Genomic DNA, 22500 nt, shown 5'->3' on the forward strand with positions numbered 1-22500 from the left:
TTCTGCAATGTGGGGACCCATATTTAGGAGCAAACGAAAGACAGATTCATGTTTCAACTGAAGCTGTAAAGACGCCTGTCACTTTAAATTAAAGAAAATACATTAATAAAGCAATGTGACATTTTCTCACATTCTGGGGACAATTTCTGCTAGTCAAAACTTGTGAGGACCAGCAGACACACACACAGAACCTTTCTGGTATTTCTACAATGTAGGTACTTGAACAATCTGGGGACGAATTTTACAAACAACTGGGATGCCGCTATAGTGAATATTTGTAAGATAAGATAATTGATTACGTCACATGAATAACAGGCCTTTTATTTATTTCTTTTTAAACTCAGTTTTGCCATTTGCAATGCAGTATTTTTGCACAGATCATTAGTAATTGCCTTGAAACCAAGTGCTTAACACTCAAACGTTCCAGTCAAAAATGTATAAAAGTATATAAAAAAAAAAAACTAAATGTACATCAACAAATCTGTACAATAAAATAACATTTTTCTGGCATAATTAAAATAAAAAACAAAAAAGATAAAAATAAAAAAAACAACACAAATATCTGTGCAAATAAAACCAACTTGATCTGTGCAAATAAAACCATTGAAACCATGCAGAACTGTTTCTGGATTACAGTTTCCTTTTAAGAGCAGTGATTCTGTTCTTCACAAAGAACGTGACAGACAATCGGTTCCTGTGTTTCAGTGCAACAGGTTCAGCTTTTATACCTCACACTGTCTTTTTCCTGGCACTGTGCAAGATTTGATGAACCTGTACAGGTTCAACCGCTTTCACTTCACTGGTCTCCCATTTCTTTTCCTTAACCACCTTAACACCTGAATAAATGCAGAACAGTGTGAATCAAAACATAATATCTTTCAATTCCATAAAAGCTTGCCATCATGTTTGTTTATCAGACAATACCTCTGGGAACTGACGTGGTACTGCTTTCTCAGCTGAAGTTTCCTGGGCTTGCTTTGTAGATGGTTCGGTTCTTTGTAGAAGTCCAGTTCTGCTCTGTGTGTAAGATCTACTTAAACACAGACCAAATGCACTCTTTTTGAACACATTCTAAGTAACTGACACCCAATAATAATAATAATAATAATAATAATTAGAAAATACAGAGTGATTGCGGAGCTTAACAAATGGTCACTATGGTGTTACTACGGTGTTACTCGGTGGTTGCTACTACAGTTACACACGTGTTAAGATGTTACTTCCATGTGCCAAGTCATTAGGGGGAAAAAGGTCTGGCTAACCTTCCGTCTCCTGTTTACCACCCTATCGATAGATAAAACCCACTTTGGAGCCCATCACATCACAGGCTTTTCACTGGGGGCTGCCAACTAGACAGTGTTTTGGTGAATTAAGCCTACAACACCTCCAGAAGGCTGAACAGTGACAAGCCCCCTGGCACTGTTAATGCACGCTCAGTGCCACCGGTTCCACCAGTCACATGACACTTTACGATGCACCCACAACTAATCTGTGACCTCCTCTACTATAGCCACTGACCACACCTTTCAGCTATGGTATACCAGGTGGTCGCTAAGGTGTTGCTAGGTGGTTGCTGTGGTATACCAGGTGGTTGCTAGGGTGTTGCTAGGTGGTCATGTTATGCCAGGTGGTTGCTAGGGTGTGATTCTACACTATAAAGGAGAATGCAGGTTGCCAAATTTGGTCAGGACCTTACACCCACCAATGCATGCAAATCTCTACAAATATCTGTTTTTTCTCCATTTATTATGCAGCAAAACACTGATGAACTCCATTCAACACACCATTTGGATCAATGTCAATTTCGTCTAGGTTTTTTCCACTGAACTCCCGAAGTCTTCCTGTCTCTAAAGCCAAAAAATCAAAATTTTGCTTGTCTTGGCCGGCTGGAGAGTGCCTTCAGGAAGTCTGTAATATTCTCTGTGTATTCTCACATCGTGCCCTAAAAAGTCAGCCAGCTGATCCAATTCTGTATTATTGAGGTTCAGAACATTTGACAGTGTTGCTATGTGTTTACGGAGCTTTGTAGACGAAAGTGCCTTTGGATTCTTTGCTCCACATTCTGTTGCAAACTCACAAAGACAATCCGATCCCCTTCGGTGTGATAGTGCTGCATGACGTGCAAACATGCAAACATGCAACATGTATTCAGATGGAATTCCACATTTTTCTCTTTTTTCTTCAAGATGCTCCATATTTTTCTGCATTATAGGTGTTAAAAGAACTGGAACCTTTTGTCCTCGCTTTCCACGTATTTCAAGGCCAGAAAAATGAAAGTTTCTTTTCAAGCTTTGACAGTGCAAGAGCAACGTCATTGTGCGAGTCATCTGTATTTCTGCTGGTAAATGACGTTAGAGGCATTTTTGAGACCTCACCCTCTCTTCTGTGATTGAAGAGGATAGTCTGAGCCAGAGTCACCTTTGTAAGAAGTGTCCAGTTCTTGGAGGAAGCATCTGCTGATAGTTTCTAAAAATACTCTTCTTGCTTTTGATTAAGATACAAGCGCAGCATTTTCACATCCTCAGTAAAAGGAAGAAGAAGCGGAGCATTCCACTTAACTTCTCTCTGTGTCCGGAGAGCATGTGATGAGATCAGTTCACTCCATCGTGCCGCATACATGTCTGAACAGTTGTGCGCTTTTTTACTGTCCCTATCCATCATCGCTTGACATGAGACCAAAGAAGCAATCTTCTGTAAGCTATGACCCAGCTTCAGTGCAAGGGATGGTCATTGAAATGTGCACTAACCACTGGCTTTTCTGACAGCAGTGATGACATGCATAAAGTTAGCTGTCCACAAAATTCTCCATTTTACACAAAGGAGTAACTTCCCTTGCTGTAATTAACAATCTTCCAACTTCCCTCATTTTCCGTTGAATGTATTCATGTTTGCCAACATCTGAACCCAAAAATATTCTCCTAATCGTCTGATGTACAAGTCTGTTTTAATGGCAAGTACCACCTTGTGATGGGTGATGTTACTGAAAAGTTTCCACAGACCAGCACTAGTTCCAGGAGGTGCAGGTCCCATATAAGCACTTTGTGAAAGCACCCTGTTCTTTCCTGGTTTGGGATGGGAATGATCATTTATGCTCAGCTTACACCGTTTCATATGACGCCAGAGAAACAGTTTAGCAAAGAGTCCTTGACAGTTGGACAAAGCTGATTGAATCACAATCTTTTTGTGGCCCCTTACCTGGTACAAGATCACCTTTTCCACACTGTACAACCTCAGGCATTTCTGATAGTGGTTTGCTGCAAAACAGACAGTACTGTTACACTCTCGCTTTACTAGCTGGCTGTGAAACTCCTCTGATTAAAACGGAACTTGACTGTTCAGGTACAAGTTCAGATTCACTGGCATCTACAGCCCTGGACTGACCAGTGCTAGGACATGTTTTCATCATTGCCTTGGCTTTCCTTTCAGAAAATGAAATCATATGACTGCGAGCACTTTCATCTGAGCTACTACATGAAGGCTCAGGGACATATTCATCTTCACTGCTTTCCTCACTACTGATGGAGCAGGCATCACGGCTGCTTACCTCTTCAAGCTATAACAGACAATATAACTGAAAAGTGAACACTAAGTAATGACCACTGCAGTCTTCAGTTATTTTATATTCAGAATAGTGACGATTTCTCCCACCTGAGGAGTGCTTATTTCCACTTGTAGTTGCAGTATACAATACTATTCACCAGCAAACATTTCAGCTGGCACCTGATTTCATATTTAAAAACCCACTAGTGGAAAGTAAGTGAAAAAAATATATTTGCCTTTTGATGACATTTTGACTTTCTTATTAGGCCAACAAAGCAAAGTTTGGCACATATTGTATAAGAGAACAAAAACAAAAGCATTTTCTTACTTGAACTAGGAATGCAGACTACTGCGGATCATCTGCAGAGGTAAGATCAGAGTCCAGAGGATGACTTTCTTCATCCATTAAAGAGTGATTGCAGAACAGAAAATGGGCAGAGAGCTCTGATACCTTCTGCGATGTGGTGCCCGATGTGGTCCTCTGCTGTTGTAGCTCATCCACCTCAAGGTTCGATGTTTCGTGCATGCTGAGATGCTTTTCTGCTCACCACAGTTGTAAAGAGTGATTATATGAGTTACTGTATCCTTCCTGGCAGCTCGAACCAATCTGGCCATTTTCCTCTGACCCTCTCTCATCAACAAGCCGTTTCCACCCACAGAACCGTCCCTCAGTCAGTGTATTTCGCTCCATTCTGTGTAAACTCTAGAGACTGTCGTGTGTGAAAATCCCAGGAGATCAGCAGAAATACTCAGACCAGGCTATCTGGTAGCAACAACCATGCCACGGTTAAAGTCACAGATGCAGACATGCATGAATTAAAGCAGTTTACTTACCTGGATGCGGGAAGCAGATTTGTGCTGTGAATGTTGAGTGCAATGGGAATCATCTCCAGAGGTTCCCTCGACTCCAGACGATTAGTGTCTGTGTCCATTCCAGATTTTGTCACCTGAAATGATCACAGTCACTATTAAACATAAAATTAGAAGAGAACTCCTGTTATGGAAACAGCATGTAGCATGTGAGCAGCGCCATACACTGATCGGCACTGTTCTGATCATCCCTAGACAGTTTCTTCTTTAATCCCAATTTTCCATATACATAATGGAAATTATGCAAAAATACATTCACTATTTGGCATCTAATTATCCACCATTGCTAAAAGAAGTAACGTTCTTACTTTACTCCTCCAGGGACAATCACCATCTCCGTAATTATATGTGATCTCCTCTCCATGTGTTATTTCTCTTAAAGCAAAAAGGCACAAATGGGGCCTTCCTTTCACAATGCTTCTCTTCATTCTGCAGTTGGGGTTGATGTGGTCATCATTAACCAGCCTTCCAACAGTGCCATCATCCCTTCCAGCATCAGTACTGAATCTGAACAAACAGAAGACAGCTATTTATCAAAAAAATTCATATTTTAGTGGTATAGCTGTAGAATTAAAACCTTAATAAAACCAGACATTAAATGCTTTGCAGTTATTTCATTTGGTGGAAATGTGAGTGAATTTAAAGGTAATGTGAATCTAATCCAGGTGCGACTTGAACCAAAAACTGCAGAAGGACTTTAATTCTAAAGGAGTGGCGCTGTGCTGCGTTTCTGATGCGCACCAAAGTCACAGAAAGCTGTTACACATTCAGCAAAAAAAGACTTAACAAGACTAAAAAGGCAAATAATAAAAGCTATCTAAATCGTTTTTCTGATAAAACGGACATTATCGTTAAACGTGAATCAGAAACGAGGTGAATCCCTCACACACTAAACTGTGAACGTGTCTTTAAACATGGCGTCGGTGCTGCCCAAACCCCCGCGCACGGGATATTCAGCGTTAGCTTTCTCAGGCTGTAAATGTTAACGAGTCGCAGTAATAAACTGTTCCAAATCTAACAGCAGGTTATCGAGCAGATCTCTCCTCAGACCTTCTCTAAGTACAGAGCAGTGAGTGAAAACCTCTTTCACGGCAAAACGTTTCATTCGGCATTTAAATAATCCGCACCTCAAACCGTACAGACCATCGAAATGGATAAAAGAAAATATAAACGCGTACTCACGTCCAGAATTTTCCGCCAGAGGAAGTGGAACATAAATCCTTTCAGGGTGTTGTGGTAAACTCTCTGTCTTCTTTGACTTTCCTCAGAGTTGATCAGATCTCCTCTGGACTCCAGCACGATCTCTCCTTTAGCGAAGTCCGACACGGTAAACACTCCCCTGCCTCGTTTAGGAATAGCACAGTGCGCTAACTAAACCCACTATTCTATCAAGGCTAAGTGCAAATGAATTTATCTGGTTTGCTCACCTTTAAATGCATCAGTGTGTTTTACATCAAGCCCTGCTTTGTCACGACAGGCGATAAAGTGAAAAATAGCGTCATTTGTTCTCTTCCTCCGACTCATTCTCGAAACCATGCTTTCACCTTTATTACACTTTTCACCAACTGCACCGATTCTGAAGTCATCTCTATGGAAAATGAGTTATATGTACACTGTCTAGCATTAGCAAAATAAAGGGATTGATATATGGAGACAGATTAACTGCCTCGTCAGAGCTGAACTAGCTAACAAGGTAAAATAATTACTAGCTAACTAGCGCTAGCTAATTACTGAGATTACTCCACTATGGAAACCACAATTTTAAATTTTCTGTACAATAAAGGGTTTATACTCTAACACAGTTTATTTAATAAAATCTTTTAGTAGTATAAGCTTTTAAAATCTTTCGTTTGATGGTGAAAGTTAACTCACATAGACTTTGGATGCTGTGCTAGTTCAGCAAACTCCACCTGTGACTCAGTGAAATGAGGCACTCGACGAAGTACTGCCTCACTGGCGCAAAGTTCCAGAAATTTCTTCCCATTTCAACCAATCAGAGTTCAGCACTGCTGTACTACGTAATCAAGTGTGTGAGCGCTATTGTTTTTACAGTCTTTGGTCAGAGGGGGAGTGTACACACCTCTGAGGCAGCTCCCACCTACACACACACACACACACACACACACACACACACACACACACACACACACACACAAAATTTTCAGGTATGTGTCAATGCTGGGGATTAACAAGATTTTAAGTGGGGGATTCAGCTTGAAAAAATATATACATGCTGCAATGCTTAATATTGTGGGGACTCGATTTTAGGTCCCCACGCGCGCACACACACACACACACACACACACACACACACACACACACACACACACACACACGATCTCTCTCTCTCTCAATTAAACGCCATCCCACTCCCTTTTACTACCTGCATTTTTTGCTGCTACTGTATTTATAAAAATATTATATTTAATTTCTTGTCATTGCTATACTCTCTACCTGGCTGCTACCCCAATAACTGCTATGTCCATATATAGTATAAACTTATCTGCCGAATACTATGTCATAGTTGTTATGTTTACATTCACAGCATTTTACTATACTGTTACTCTTTTGCACTGCTGTTATATCTGATTCACTTTCACACTAGAGCTGTGTACTGGTCTGTGCTGCGCTGTCTCTTACTGTGCCTGTTGTCCTGTTTCAGTAGTCATTGTATTGTCTTGTGCTGTTTGCATGTGCACTGTATGTAGTAATTTATAGTCTCATGTAGTTGTGTGTTGTTCTGTGCTGTGTGTAGCACCATGGTCCTGGAGGAACATCGTTTCCTTTCACTGTGTACTGACCAGCTGTATATGGTTGAAAGGACAATAAAGCCACTTGACTTGAGTTGACTCCATTGTAAAATATTGCAATAAACGATTTAATTTTCCAGAACCATTTGGCTAAAAAAAAGACAGGAGCACGAGCATTTCCAGCATTTCAGGTGTAAGGAGCGTAGGAGAGGTGCATAGGAGAGGTGTGATAATGTTACAGCTGTGCCGTCAGGAACTGCAGCAATCACGAAATCTCAGCTGGATGATGCATTTTATAGTGATTCTGCAGTAAACTGTTAAAAAAACAGAACACGTTCAGTATAATCCTTTCATAACCGGTTTTCTACTACTGGCTGACAGTTTCACAGTCGACGCTGCACAGTGTTGAGCAGGAGAGAGTGTCGGTCACCATTAACATTATTTGTAAAGTTTTAGATTTGACACTTCTTTGTGCGCATATTTCAGGAGTTTTCAGAAAGAGTCTGTTAATGTTGGAGAGTTTAAAACACCTGCGCAGATCAGATTCCAGGTTCACACGTCGATTGGCTCATGCCTCGTTTTATTGGGAGAATTAGACCGCTCTTTTAATGTATTTGTGAGTGATAACTCTTGCTAGTGTTACTTTTCCTGCTCAGGAGATCCTCTGTTCTCGGAGAACTCCAGGACCGGAGCGCGCTAAACTTTCTCCTGGGTTTCGAAACTACAGTTAAATACAGACCAATTTATTCATTTTGCTGAAATGGTCCTGTAAATTGTCCCCTGTCTGTATGTAATAGTGTTAAATCCAAAGAGCTTAAGAATATACAGTACCAGGCACACCGAGGCTCATGGAGTGGGAAACACAACAGCTGGTTCAGGTAAATCCCGGCCCACATGCAAGACTGCCACTGGCTAAGAGAATGAGCCACACCCAAGTCTACACCCCTCCTCTGGGCGGAGTTAATTCTCAGTTGGTCTAATCGCTGGCAGACTTTGGCAGTTGAAGCACACACATGCAGGGGATCTGTAGAGGTAAAAAAAAAAAAAAAGAAATCTTACAAATGTACCAAAATGTCATTTCAATTTTCCTAAAATACAGAAACTGTGAAGACAATATCACTTTAACACTACAAAAAAACTACATCAGGTCTCACTCTCGATCTAAATCTACATACAAGAGGCTCTCCTTACCTTCAAGCATGACCTTGCGTCTGCACAGTTCACCATACACTAGCCCTAGCACCACACACTGCAGCAGTGAGTGGCTGGGCTTTGGTGTGGAGGAGTGTGCCCAAAAATATGTCACACACACAGGCAGGTGGAGATGTGGAACTACGAGCTGTAGCACATGCTCCATCACCCCCAGAGTTCCTAACAACACCTTGAGTTTCACAGATGTGGCCACCTAAGCAAGAATGTGGGGAAGATTGCAGAGAAGTGATCAGGTAGACCTACTAGATCCTCAGTTTATAATAAAATCTTATAACATGACTGTTGTAATCTTAGCTTACCTGGTCTAAAGTGTTCAGGCTGAGCTGTGGGTGATGTGTAGGTAGCTGAGCCTCCACTGTGGTTCTCCTGAGATTGAGCTCGAGCCTGTCATATTCCTCCACAAAACACGGGGCGCTCAACCTCTGAGCCTGTTCAGTCAACGCCCCCCTCTTCATTCCTCCCCCTCCTCTACCCCTCTGTCCACGACCAGCATTACCCTGCATCGCATTCCTGAGTAGGAGCAAGCCATAGATCGTCTTGCGAATGTTCAGTGAGGCTTCATGACTACTAGGCAGACGACTATTTTCTACCTGAGCTATCAAAATGGCTCTCCGGAGCACCAGAACATCCAACACCAGAGGGGGCAGACTGCCTGATGTGATCCTCTTCAAGAGCCACTCTGGCTGTGACGTCAATGCTGCCGGAAGCTTCAGGGGATCATATGTTTGTAGTTGACTGTTTGAGAAGAAGTGGGCCAGACTGCTGGTAGGTGGAAGCTGATAGTCCTGAATCCCTGCTGTGAGTTGCTTTCGGAGGTTGCCTTTCTGCTTGCCTCCCAGGATCTCCAATACTTCCTCCAGCGCAGCCACAGGGTTGGTAAATGCTGACAGCCAGCGCAAAAAGCCTTCAATCCGGGGGTTGGATTGACTTCCCCTCCGTCTTGGTACTATCGGTAATTCCACCCGGCTGAAGAACATCTCTGTGGTTTTTGCATGTGTGTAGTCGTTACCAGTGATGACAGCGAACAGTGGCAGCAGCTGCTTGTTCATGTGGTTGAAGTGCGAGCAGAAGCGGTTAACGGTGAATCGACGTGCAGGGATGTAACGCTCCGATGCCTTACTGCAAACATTGTCCCACTCAAAGAACGTCATTGGCAGGTAGCCACCACACAAATCAAAAATGTAAAAGTCACTGTCATTGGTGAGGACTGGACATCGCCACTGATGTGCTAGAGAGGCGATCTCAAAGTCAGCTTCAGAGATACACTGCACCAGGGGTACAGCAAGCTCACAGAGGAGCTGCCTGAAGACTTCACGTGTAAGCAGGGGCAGAACGCTGCCATGAGACCCTCGGGACAGGGAATGAGCTTCATGTATTTTACTCTGAGCTCGCTCCCGCAGAGTTTTGAACTTCTTATCTGTCTCGTCCATTCCACCATCGAAAACCACAAATGGACTCACGTTGCATGAAGACAGAGCATCAAAAAAACGCTGCACCACTTTAGCAAATGCATCGTAGTCTCCTCCCCTTATTTGGTCCAAGCCAGTGGTGAAGTACAGACGGAAATACAGGCTGCAGCCATCAATCACAAGATGGGTGTTTCTCAGCTTTAGATCAGTGAAGAACTGCTGGTTTCCTTCCACATAACTTGTCAGGCCGTGTACCCCCATTGTGAAGAATTTACTATAAAGGGGCCTGGAACATTTGAAACCATTAATCAGCAAAATGTGGCTAAACTGCTTTTACAAAAATGTGCACAAAGTACAAAGTACATTTTAAATGCACAAAAAATGTTAAAGGTGTGGGTTTATCATAAGATTTACACAAATCAAAATCAACAGAAAAATAATTTTTTTGTGATAACCACGTGATCCACACACAAACACACCTCTCATAAACACGCCTCTCATAAACACACGCCTCTCATAAACACGCGCCTCTCATAAACACGCGCCTCTCATAAACACGCGCCTCTCAAACACGCGCCTCTCATAAACACGCGCCTCTCATAAACACGCGCCTCTCATAAACACGCGCCTCTCATAAACACACGCCTCTCATAAACACGCGCCTCTCATAAACACGCGCCTCTCAAACGCACGCCTCTCATAAACACACGCCTCTCATAAACACACGCCTCTCATAAACACACGCCTCTCAAACACACGCCTCTCAAACACACGCCTCTCAAACACGCCTCTCAAACACGCCTCTCAAACACACGCCTCTCATAAACACGCCTCTCATAAACACGCCTCTCATAAACACGCCTCTCATAAACACGCGCCTCTCATAAACACACGCCTCTCATAAACACGCCTCTCATAAACAAGCGCCTCTCATAAACACGCCTCTCATAAACACGCCTCTCATAAACACGCCTCTCATAAACACGCCTCTCATAAACACGCGCCTCTCATAAACACGCGCCTCTCATAAACGCGCCTCTCATAAACACGCCTCTCATAAACACGCGCCTCTCATAAACACACGCCTCTCATAAACACGCGCCTCTCATAAACACGCCTCTCATAAACAAGCCGCACAGTAACACACGCCTCTCATAAACACACGCCTCTCATAAACACGCGCCTCTCATAAACACGCGCCTCTCATAAACACGCGCCTCTCATAAACACGCGCCTCTCATAAACACGCGCCTCTCATAAACACGCACCTCTCATAAACACACCTCTCATAAACACACACCTCTCATAAACACACACCTCTCATAAACACACACCTCTCATAAACACACCTCTCATAAACACACCTCTCATAAACACGCGCCTCTCATAAACACACGCCTCTCATAAAAACACGCCTCTCATAAACACACGCCTCTCATAAACACACGCCTCTCATAAACACGCCTCTCATAAACACGCGCCTCTCATAAAAACACGCCTCTCATAAACACGCCTCTCATAAACACGCCTCTCATAAACACGCGCCTCTCATAAACACACGCCTCTCATAAACACGCGCCTCTCATAAAAACGCGCCTCTCAAACACACGCCTCTCATAAACACGCGCCTCTCATAAACACGCCTCTCATAAACACACGCCTCTCATAAACACACACCTCTCATAAACACGCCTCTCATAAACACACCTCTCATAAACACGCGCCTCTCATAAACACGCGCCTCTCATAAACACGCGCCTCTCATAAACACACGCCTCTCATAAACACACGCCTCTCATAAACACACGCCTCTCATAAACACTCCTCTCATAAACACGCCTCTCATAAACACACCTCTCATAAACACACGCCTCTCATAAACACTCCTCTCATAAACACACCTCTCATAAACACGCGCCTCTCATAAACACGCCTCTCATAAACACACGCCTCTCATAAACACACGCCTCTCATAAACACACGCCTCTCATAAACACGCCTCTCATAAACACGCCTCTCATAAACACACCTCTCATAAACACACGCCTCTCATAAACACGCCTCTCATAAACACGCCTCTCATAAACACACCTCTCATAAACACACGCCTCTCATAAACACACGCCTCTCATAAACACACGCCTCTCATAAAAACACGCCTCTCATAAACACACGCCTCTCATAAACACACGCCTCTCATAAACACGCCTCTCATAAACACGCGCCTCTCATAAAAACGCGCCTCTCATAAACACGCCTCTCATAAACACGCCTCTCAAACACACGCCTCTCATAAACACGCGCCTCTCATAAAAACGCGCCTCTCATAAACACGCGCCTCTCATAAACACGCGCCTCTCATAAACACGCCTCTCATAAACACACGCCTCTCATAAACGCGCCTCTCATAAACACGCGCCTCTCATAAACACGCGCCTCTCATAAACACGCCTCTCATAAACACGCCTCTCATAAACACACGCCTCTCATAAACACGCCTCTCATAAACACGCGCCTCTCATAAACACGCGCCTCTCATAAACACACGCCTCTCATAAACACGCCTCTCATAAACACGCGCCTCTCAAACACACGCGCCTCTCATAAACACGCCTCTCATAAACACACTCCTCTCATAAACACGCCTCTCATAAACACGCCTCTCATAAACACACGCCTCTCATAAACACGCCTCTCATAAACACGCGCCTCTCATAAACACGCGCCTCTCATTAACACGCCTCTCATAAACACACGCCTCTCATAAACACACGCCTCTCATAAACACGCCTCTCATAAACACGCGCCTCTCAAACACACGCGCCTCTCATAAACACGCCTCTCATAAACACACTCCTCTCATAAACACGCCTCTCATAAACACGCCTCTCATTAACACGCCTCTCATAAACACGCGCCTCTCATAAACACGCGCCTCTCATAAACACGCGCCTCTCATAAACACGCCTCTCATAAACACGCCTCTCATAAACACACTCCTCTCATAAACACGCCTCTCATAAACACACGCCTCTCATAAACACGCCTCTCATAAACACGCGCCTCTCATAAACACGCGCCTCTCATAAACACGCGCCTCTCATAAACACGCCTCTCATAAACACGCCTCTCATAAACACGCCTCTCATAAACACGCCTCTCATAAACACGCGCCTCTCATAAACACGCCTCTCATAAACACGCGCCTCTCATAAACACGCCTCTCATAAACACGCGCCTCTCATAAACACGCGCCTCTCATAAACACACGCCTCTCATAAACACGCGCCTCTCAAACACGCGCCTCTCATAAACACGCGCCTCTCATAAACACGCCTCTCATAAACACGCCTCTCATAAACACGCCTCTCATAAACACGCGCCTCTCATAAACACGCGCCTCTCATAAACACGCGCATCTCATAAACACGCCTCTCATAAACACGCCTCTCATAAACACACCTCTCATAAACACACGCCTCTCATAAACACGCCTCTCATAAACACGCGCCTCTCATAAACACGCGCCTCTCATAAACACACGCCTCTCATAAACACACGCCTCTCATAAACACGCCTCTCATAAACACGCGCCTCTCATAAACACGCGCCTCTCATAAACACACGCCTCTCATAAACACACCTCTCATAAACACGCGCCCCACATTAACACGCGCCTCTCATAAACACGCCTCTCATAAACACGCCTCTCATAAACACGCCTCTCATAAACACACGCCTCTCATAAACACACACCTCTCATAAACACGCCTCTCATAAACACGCGCCTCTCATAAACACACGCCTCTCATAAACACGCCTCTCATAAACACGCCTCTCATAAACACGCGCCTCTCATAAACACGCCTCTCATAAACACGCCTCTCATAAACACAAGCCTCTCATAAACACGCGCCTCTCATAAACACGCCTCTCATAAACACGCCTCTCATAAACACGCCTCTCATAAACACACGCACACGCGCCTCTCATAAACACGCCTCTCATAAACACGCGCCTCTCATAAACACACGCCTCTCATAAACACACCTCTCATAAACACACGCCTCTCATAAACACGCCTCTCATAAACACACGCCTCTCATAAACACACGCCTCTCATAAACACGCCTCTCATAAACACACGCCTCTCATAAACAAGCCGCACAGTAACACACGCCTCTCATAAACACACGCCTCTCATAAACACGCGCCTCTCATAAACACGCGCCTCTCATAAACACGCGCCTCTCATAAACACGCGCCTCTCATAAACACGCGCCTCTCATAAACACGCGCCTCTCATGACCACGCCTCTCATGAACACACCTCTCATGAACACACCTCTCATAAACACGCGCCTCTCATAAACACGCCTCTCATAAACACACGCCTCTCATAAACACACGCCTCTCATAAACACACGCCTCTCATAAACACACGCCTCTCATAAACACACGCCTCTCATAAACACGCCTCTCATAAACACGCCTCTCATAAACACACGCCTCTCATAAACACGCCTCTCATAAACACGCCTCTCATAAACACACGCCTCTCATAAACACACGCCTCTCATAAACACACGCCTCTCATAAACACGCCTCTCATAAACACGCCTCTCATAAACACACGCCTCTCATAAACACGCCTCTCATAAACACGCCTCTCATAAACACGCGCCTCTCATAAACACACGCCTCTCATAAACAAGCCGCACAGTAACACACGCCTCTCATAAACACACGCCTCTCATAAACACACGCCTCTCATAAACACACGCCTCTCATAAACACGCCTCTCATAAACACACGCCTCTCATAAACACACGCCTCTCATAAACACACGCCTCTCATAAACACGCCTCTCATAAATACGCGCCTCTCATAAACACACGCCTCTCATAAACAAGCCGCACAGTAACACACGCCTCTCATAAACACGCCTCTCATAAATACGCGCCTCTCATAAACACACGCCTCTCATAAACACGCCTCTCATAAACACGCCTCTCATAAACACGCCTCTCATAAACACACGCCTCTCATAAACAAGCCGCACAGTAACACACGCCTCTCATAAATACGCGCCTCTCATAAACACACGCCTCTCATAAACACGCGCCTCTCATAAACACACACCTCTCATAAACACGCCTCTCATAAACACGCGCCTCTCATAAACACGCGCCTCTCATAAACACGCCTCTCATAAACACGCGCCTCTCATAAACACGCGCCTCTCATAAACACGCGCCTCTCATTACCACGCCTCTCATGAACACGCGCCTCTCATGAACACGCGCCTCTCATAAACACGCCTCTCAAACACACGCCTCTCATAAACACACGCCTCTCATAAACACACGCCTCTCATAAACACGCCTCTCATAAACACGCCTCTCATAAACACACGCCTCTCATAAACACGCCTCTCATAAACACGCGCCTCTCATAAACACACGCCTCTCATAAACACACGCCTCTCATAAACAAGCCGCACAGTAACACACGCCTCTCATAAACACACGCCTCTCATAAACACGCCTCTCATAAACACGCCTCTCATAAACACGCCTCTCATAAACACGCCTCTCATAAACACACGCCTCCCATAAACACGCCTCTCATAAACACGCCTCTCATAAACACACGCCTCTCATAAACACGCACCTCTCATAAACACGCGCCTCTCATAAACACGCGCCTCTCATAAACACGCGCCTCTCATAAACACGCGCCTCTCATAAACACGCGCCTCTCATAAACACGCCTCTCATAAACACGCGCCTCTCATAAACACGCCTCTCATAAACACGCGCCTCTCATAAACACGCGCCTCTCATAAACACGCCTCTCATAAACACGCCTCTCATAAACACGCGCCTCTCATAAACACGCCTCTCATAAACACGCGCCTCTCATAAACACGCGCCTCTCATAAACACGCCTCTCATAAACACGCCTCTCATAAACACACGCCTCTCATAAACACGCCTCTCATAAACACGCCTCTCATAAACACGCCTCTCATAAACACGCCTCTCATAAACACACGCCTCTCATAAACACGCCTCTCATAAACACGCCTCTCATAAACACGCCTCTCATAAACACGCCTCTCATAAACACGCCTCTCATAAACACGCCTCTCATAAACACGCGCCTCTCATAAACACGCCTCTCATAAACACGCCTCTCATAAACACGCGCCTCTCATAAACACGCGCCTCTCATAAACACACGCCTCTCATAAACACGCGCCTCTCATAAACACACGCCTCTCATAAACACGCCTCTCATAAACACGCCTCTCATAAACACGCGCCTCTCATAAACACGCCTCTCATAAACACACGCCTCTCATAAACACGCCTCTCATAAACACGCCTCTCATAAACACGCGCCTCTCATAAACACGCGCCTCTCATAAACACACGCCTCTCATAAACACGCCTCTCATAAACAAGCCGCACAGTAACACACACCTCTCATAAACACACGCCTCTCATAAACACACGCCTCTCATAAACAAGCCGCACAGTAACACACACCTCTCATAAACACACGCCTCTCATAAACAAGCCGCACAGTAACACACACCTCTCATAAACACGCCTCTCATAAACACACACCTCTCATAAACACGCCTCTCATAAACACACGCCTCTCATAAACACACGCCTCTCATAAACACACACCTCTCATAAACACACCTCTCATAAACACGCGCCTCTCATAAACACACGCCTCTCATAAACACGCCTCTCATAAACACGCCTCTCATAAACACACGCCTCTCATAAACACGCCTCTCATAAACACACGCCTCTCATAAACACGCCTCTCATAAACACGCCTCTCATAAACACGCGCCTCTCATAAACACACGCCTCTCATAAACACACGCCTCTCATAAACACGCCTCTCATAAACACACGCCTCTCATAAACACGCCTCTCATAAACACGCCTCTCATAAACACGCGCCTCTCATAAACACGCGCCTCTCATAAACACGCGCCTCTCATAAACACACGCCTCTCATAAACAAGCCGCACAGTAACACACGCCTCTCATAAACACACGCCTCTCATAAACACGCCTCTCATAAACACGCGCCTCTCATAAACACACGCCTCTCATAAACAAGCCTCTCATAAACACGCGCCTCTCATAAACACGCCTCTCATAAACACGCCTCTCATAAACACACGCCTCTCATAAACACACGCCTCTCATAAACAAGCCTCTCATAAACACACGCCTCTCATAAACACACGCCTCTCATAAACACGCCTCTCATAAACACGCCTCTCATAAACACGCCTCTCATAAACACACACCTCTCATAAACACACACCTCTCATAAACACGCGCCTCTCATAAACACGCGCCTCTCATAAACACGCCTCTCATAAACACGCGCCTCTCATAAACACGCGCCTCTCATAAACACACGCCTCTCATAAACACACGCCTCTCATAAACACACGCCTCTCATAAACAAGCCGCACAGTAACACACGCCTCTCATAAACACACGCCTCTCATAAACACGCCTCTCATAAACACGCCTCTCATAAACACGCCTCTCATAAACACACGCCTCTCATAAACACACACCTCTCATAAACACACGCCTCTCATAAACAAGCCGCACAGTAACACACGCCTCTCATAAACACACGCCTCTCATAAACACGCCTCTCATAAACACGCCTCTCATAAACACGCCTCTCATAAACACACGCCTCTCATAAACACACGCCTCTCATAAACACGCGCCTCTCATAAACACGCGCCTCTCATAAACAAGCCGCACAGTAACACACGCCTCTCATAAACACACGCCTCTCATAAACACGCCTCTCATAAACACACGCCTCTCATAAACACATGCCTCTCATAAATACGCGCCTCTCATAAACACACGCCTCTCATAAACAAGCCGCACAGTAACACACGCCTCTCATAAACACGCGCCTCTCATAAACACACGCCTCTCATAAACACACGCCTCTCATAAACACGCCTCTCATAAACACACGCCTCTCATAAACACACGCCTCTCATAAACACGCCTCTCATAAACACGCCTCTCATAAACACGCGCCTCTCATAAACACGCGCCTCTCATAAACACGCGCCTCTCATAAACACGCGCCTCTCATTAACACGCCTCTCATAAACACGCCTCTCATAAACACGCCTCTCATAAACACACGCCTCTCATAAACACGCCTCTCATAAACACGCCTCTCATAAACACGCCTCTCATAAACACGCGCCTCTCATAAACACGCGCCTCTCATAAACACGCCTCTCATAAACACGCGCCTCTCATAAACACGCGCCTCTCATAAACACGCGCCTCTCATAAACACGCCTCTCATAAACACACGCCTCTCATAAACACGCGCCTCATAAACACGCGCCTCATAAACACGCGCCTCATAAACACACGCCTCTCATAAACAAGCCGCACAGTAACACACGCCTCTCATAAACACGCCTCTCATAAACACGCGCCTCTCATAAACACGCGCCTCTCATAAACACGCGCCTCTCATAAACACGCGCCTCTCATAAACAAGCCGCACAGTAACACACGCCTCTCATAAACACGCCTCTCATAAACACACGCCTCTCATAAACACGCCTCTCATAAACACGCCTCTCATAAACACACGCCTCTCATAAACACGCGCCTCTCATTAACACACCTCTCATAAACACGCCTCTCATAAACACACGCCTCTCATAAACACACCTCTCATAAACACACCTCTCATAAACACACCTCTCATAAACACGCGCCTCTCATAAACACGCCTCTCATAAACACGCCTCTCATAAACACGCGCCTCTCATAAACACACCTCTCATAAACACACCTCTCATAAACACGCGCCTCTCATAAACACACGCCTCTCATAAACACGCCTCTCATAAACACGCCTCTCATAAACACGCCTCTCATAAACACGCGCCTCTCATAAACACGCGCCTCTCATAAACACGCGCCTCTCATAAACACACCTCTCATAAACACGCGCCTCTCATAAACACGCGCCTCTCAAACGCACGCCTCTCATAAACACACCTCTCATAAACACGCCTCTCATAAACACACGCCTCTCATAAACACACCTCTCATAAACACGCCTCTCATAAACACGCGCCTCTCATAAACACACCTCTCATAAACACGCGCCTCTCATAAACACGCGCCTCTCATAAACACACGCCTCTCAAACACACGCCTCTCATAAACACGCCTCTCATAAACACGCGCCTCTCATAAACACGCCTCTCATAAACACACGCCTCTCATAAACACACGCCTCTCATAAACACACGCCTCTCAAACACACCTCTCATAAACACGCGCCTCTCATAAACACGCCTCTCATAAACACGCGCCTCTCATAAACACACCTCTCATAAACACGCGCCTCTCATAAACACGCGCCTCTCATAAACACGCCTCTCATAAACACGCCTCTCATAAACACGCCTCTCATAAACACACGCCTCTCATAAACACGCGCCTCTCATAAACACGCGCCTCTCATAAACACGCGCCTCTCATAAACACGCCTCTCATAAACACGCCTCTCATAAACACGCCTCTCATAAACACGCCTCTCATAAACACGCCTCTCATAAACACGCCTCTCATAAACACGCCTCTCATAAACACGCGCCTCTCATAAACACACCTCTCATAAACACGCGCCTCTCATAAACACGCGCCTCTCATAAACACACGCCTCTCATAAACACACGCCTCTCAAACACACCTCTCATAAACACGCCTCTCATAAACACGCGCCTCTCATAAACACACGCCTCTCATAAACACACGCCTCTCAAACACACCTCTCATAAACACGCGCCTCTCATAAACACGCGCCTCTCATAAAAACGCGCCTCTCATAAACACGCCTCTCATAAACACGCCTCTCATAAACACACCTCTCATAAACACACGCCTCTCATAAACACGCGCCTCTCATAAACACGCGCCTCTCATAAACGCGCCTCTCATAAACACGCGCCTCTCATAAACACGCGCCTCTCATAAACACGCGCCTCTCATAAACACGCCTCTCATAAACACACGCCTCTCATAAACACACGCCTCTCATAAACACGCCTCTCATAAACACGCCTCTCATAAACACACGCCTCTCATAAACACGCCTCTCATAAACACGCCTCTCATAAACACACGCCTCTCATAAACACGCCTCTCATAAACACACGCCTCTCATAAACACGCCTCTCATAAACACACGCCTCTCATAAACACGCCTCTCATAAACACGCCTCTCATAAACACGCCTCTCATAAACACGCGCCTCTCATAAACAAGCCGCACAGTAACACACGCATCTCATAAACACGCCTCTCATAAACACGCGCCTCTCATAAACACGCCTCTCATAAACACGCGCCTCTCATAAACACGCGCCTCTCATAAACACGCGCCTCTCATAAACACGCGCCTCTCATAAACACGCGCCTCTCATAAACACGCGCCTCTCATAAACACACGCCTCTCATAAACACACGCCTCTCATAAACGCGCCTCTCATAAACGCGCCTCTCATAAACGCGCGCCTCTCATAAACACGCGCCTCTCATAAACACGCGCCTCTCATAAACACGCGCCTCTCATAAACACGCGCCTCTCATAAACACGCGCCTCTCATAAACACGCGCCTCTCATAAACACGCGCCTCTCATAAACGCGCCTCTCATAAACGCGCCTCTCATAAACACGCGCCTCTCATAAACACGCCTCTCATAAACACGCCTCTCATAAACACACGCCTCTCATAAACACGCCTCTCATAAACACGCCTCTCATAAACACGCGCCTCTCATAAACACGCGCCTCTCATAAACACGCGCCTCTCATAAACACGCGCCTCTCATAAACACGCGCCTCTCATAAACACGCCTCTCATAAACACGCCTCTCATAAACACACGCCTCTCATAAACACGCCTCTCATAAACACGCCTCTCATAAACACACGCCTCTCATAAACACACGCCTCTCATAAACACACGCCTCTCATAAACACGCCTCTCATAAACACGCCTCTCATAAACACACGCCTCTCATAAACACACGCCTCTCATAAACACGCCTCTCATAAACACGCCTCTCATAAACACGCCTCTCATAAACACGCCTCTCATAAACACGCGCCTCTCATAAACAAGCCGCACAGTAACACACGCATCTCATAAACACGCCTCTCATAAACACGCCTCTCATAAACACACACCTCTCATAAACACGCCTCTCATAAACACGCCTCTCATAAACACGCGCCTCTCATAAACACGCGCCTCTCATAAACACGCGCCTCTCATAAACACGCCTCTCATAAACACACACCTCTCATAAACACGCGCCTCTCATAAACACGCGCCTCTCATAAACACGCCTCTCATAAACACGCGCCTCTCATAAACACGCGCCTCTCATAAACACGCGCCTCTCATAAACAAGCCGCACAGTAACACACGCATCTCATAAACACACGCCTCTCATAAACACGCGCCTCTCATAAACACGCGCCTCTCATAAACACGCCTCTCATAAACAAGCCGCACAGTAACACACGCATCTCATAAACACGCCTCTCATAAACACACGCCTCTCATAAACACGCCTCTCATAAACACGCCTATCATAAACACACGCCTCTCATAAACACGCGCCTCTCATAAACACGCCTCTCATAAACACACGCCTCTCATAAACACGCCTCTCATAAACACACGCCTCTCATAAACACACGCCTCTCATAAACACGCCTCTCATAAACACGCCTCTCATAAACACACGCCTCTCATAAACACACGCCTCTCATAAACACGCATCTCATAAACACGCCTCTCATAAACACACGCCTCTCATAAACACGCGCCTCTCATAAACACGCCTCTCATAAACACACGCCTCTCATAAACACGCCTCTCATAAACACACGCCTCTCATAAACACACGCCTCTCATAAACACGCCTCTCATAAACACGCCTCTCATAAACACGCCTCTCATAAACACGCCTCTCATAAACACGCGCCTCTCATAAACAAGCCGCACAGTAACACACGCATCTCATAAACACGCCTCTCATAAACACGCGCCTCTCATAAACACGCGCCTCTCATAAACACGCGCCTCTCATAAACACGCGCCTCTCATAAACACGCCTCTCATAAACACGCGCCTCTCATAAACACACCTCTCATAAACACACGCCTCTCATAAACACACGCCTCTCATAAACAAGCCGCACAGTAACACACGCCTCTCATAAACACGCGCCTCTCATAAACACACGCCTCTCATAAACACGCCTCTCATAAACACACGCCTCTCATAAACACACGCCTCTCATAAACAAGCCGCACAGTAACACACGCCTCTCATAAACACACGCCTCTCATAAACACACGCCTCTCAAACACGCCTCTCATAAACACGCCTCTCATAAACACACCTCTCATAAACACACGCCTCTCATAAACACGCGCCTCTCATAAACACGCCTCTCATAAACACACGCCTCTCATAAACACACCTCTCATAAACACACCTCTCATAAACACGCGCCTCTCATAAACACACACCTCTCATAAACACGCGCCTCTCATAAACACACCTCTCATAAACACACGCCTCTCATAAACA

At 45.6% G+C, this 22500-nt stretch overlaps 1 protein-coding gene across 1 annotated transcript in view; it reads right to left on the bottom strand.

Annotated features, from left to right (window-relative positions):
• aste1b (asteroid homolog 1b) overlaps positions 1-22500 on the bottom strand; it is a 27630-nt gene that overhangs the window by 3159 nt on the left and 1971 nt on the right. The window contains 3 exon segments of the mRNA XM_034298459.2: positions 7992-8184; positions 8352-8565; positions 8672-10067. Of these exon segments, the coding sequence (XP_034154350.1) occupies positions 7992-8184; positions 8352-8565; positions 8672-10042 (1778 nt within the window). The 5' untranslated portion in view covers positions 10043-10067.

This window comes from Pangasianodon hypophthalmus, chromosome 23 (assembly GCF_027358585.1).
Source record: "Pangasianodon hypophthalmus isolate fPanHyp1 chromosome 23, fPanHyp1.pri, whole genome shotgun sequence".
Classification (NCBI taxonomy): Eukaryota; Metazoa; Chordata; class Actinopteri; order Siluriformes; family Pangasiidae; genus Pangasianodon; species Pangasianodon hypophthalmus.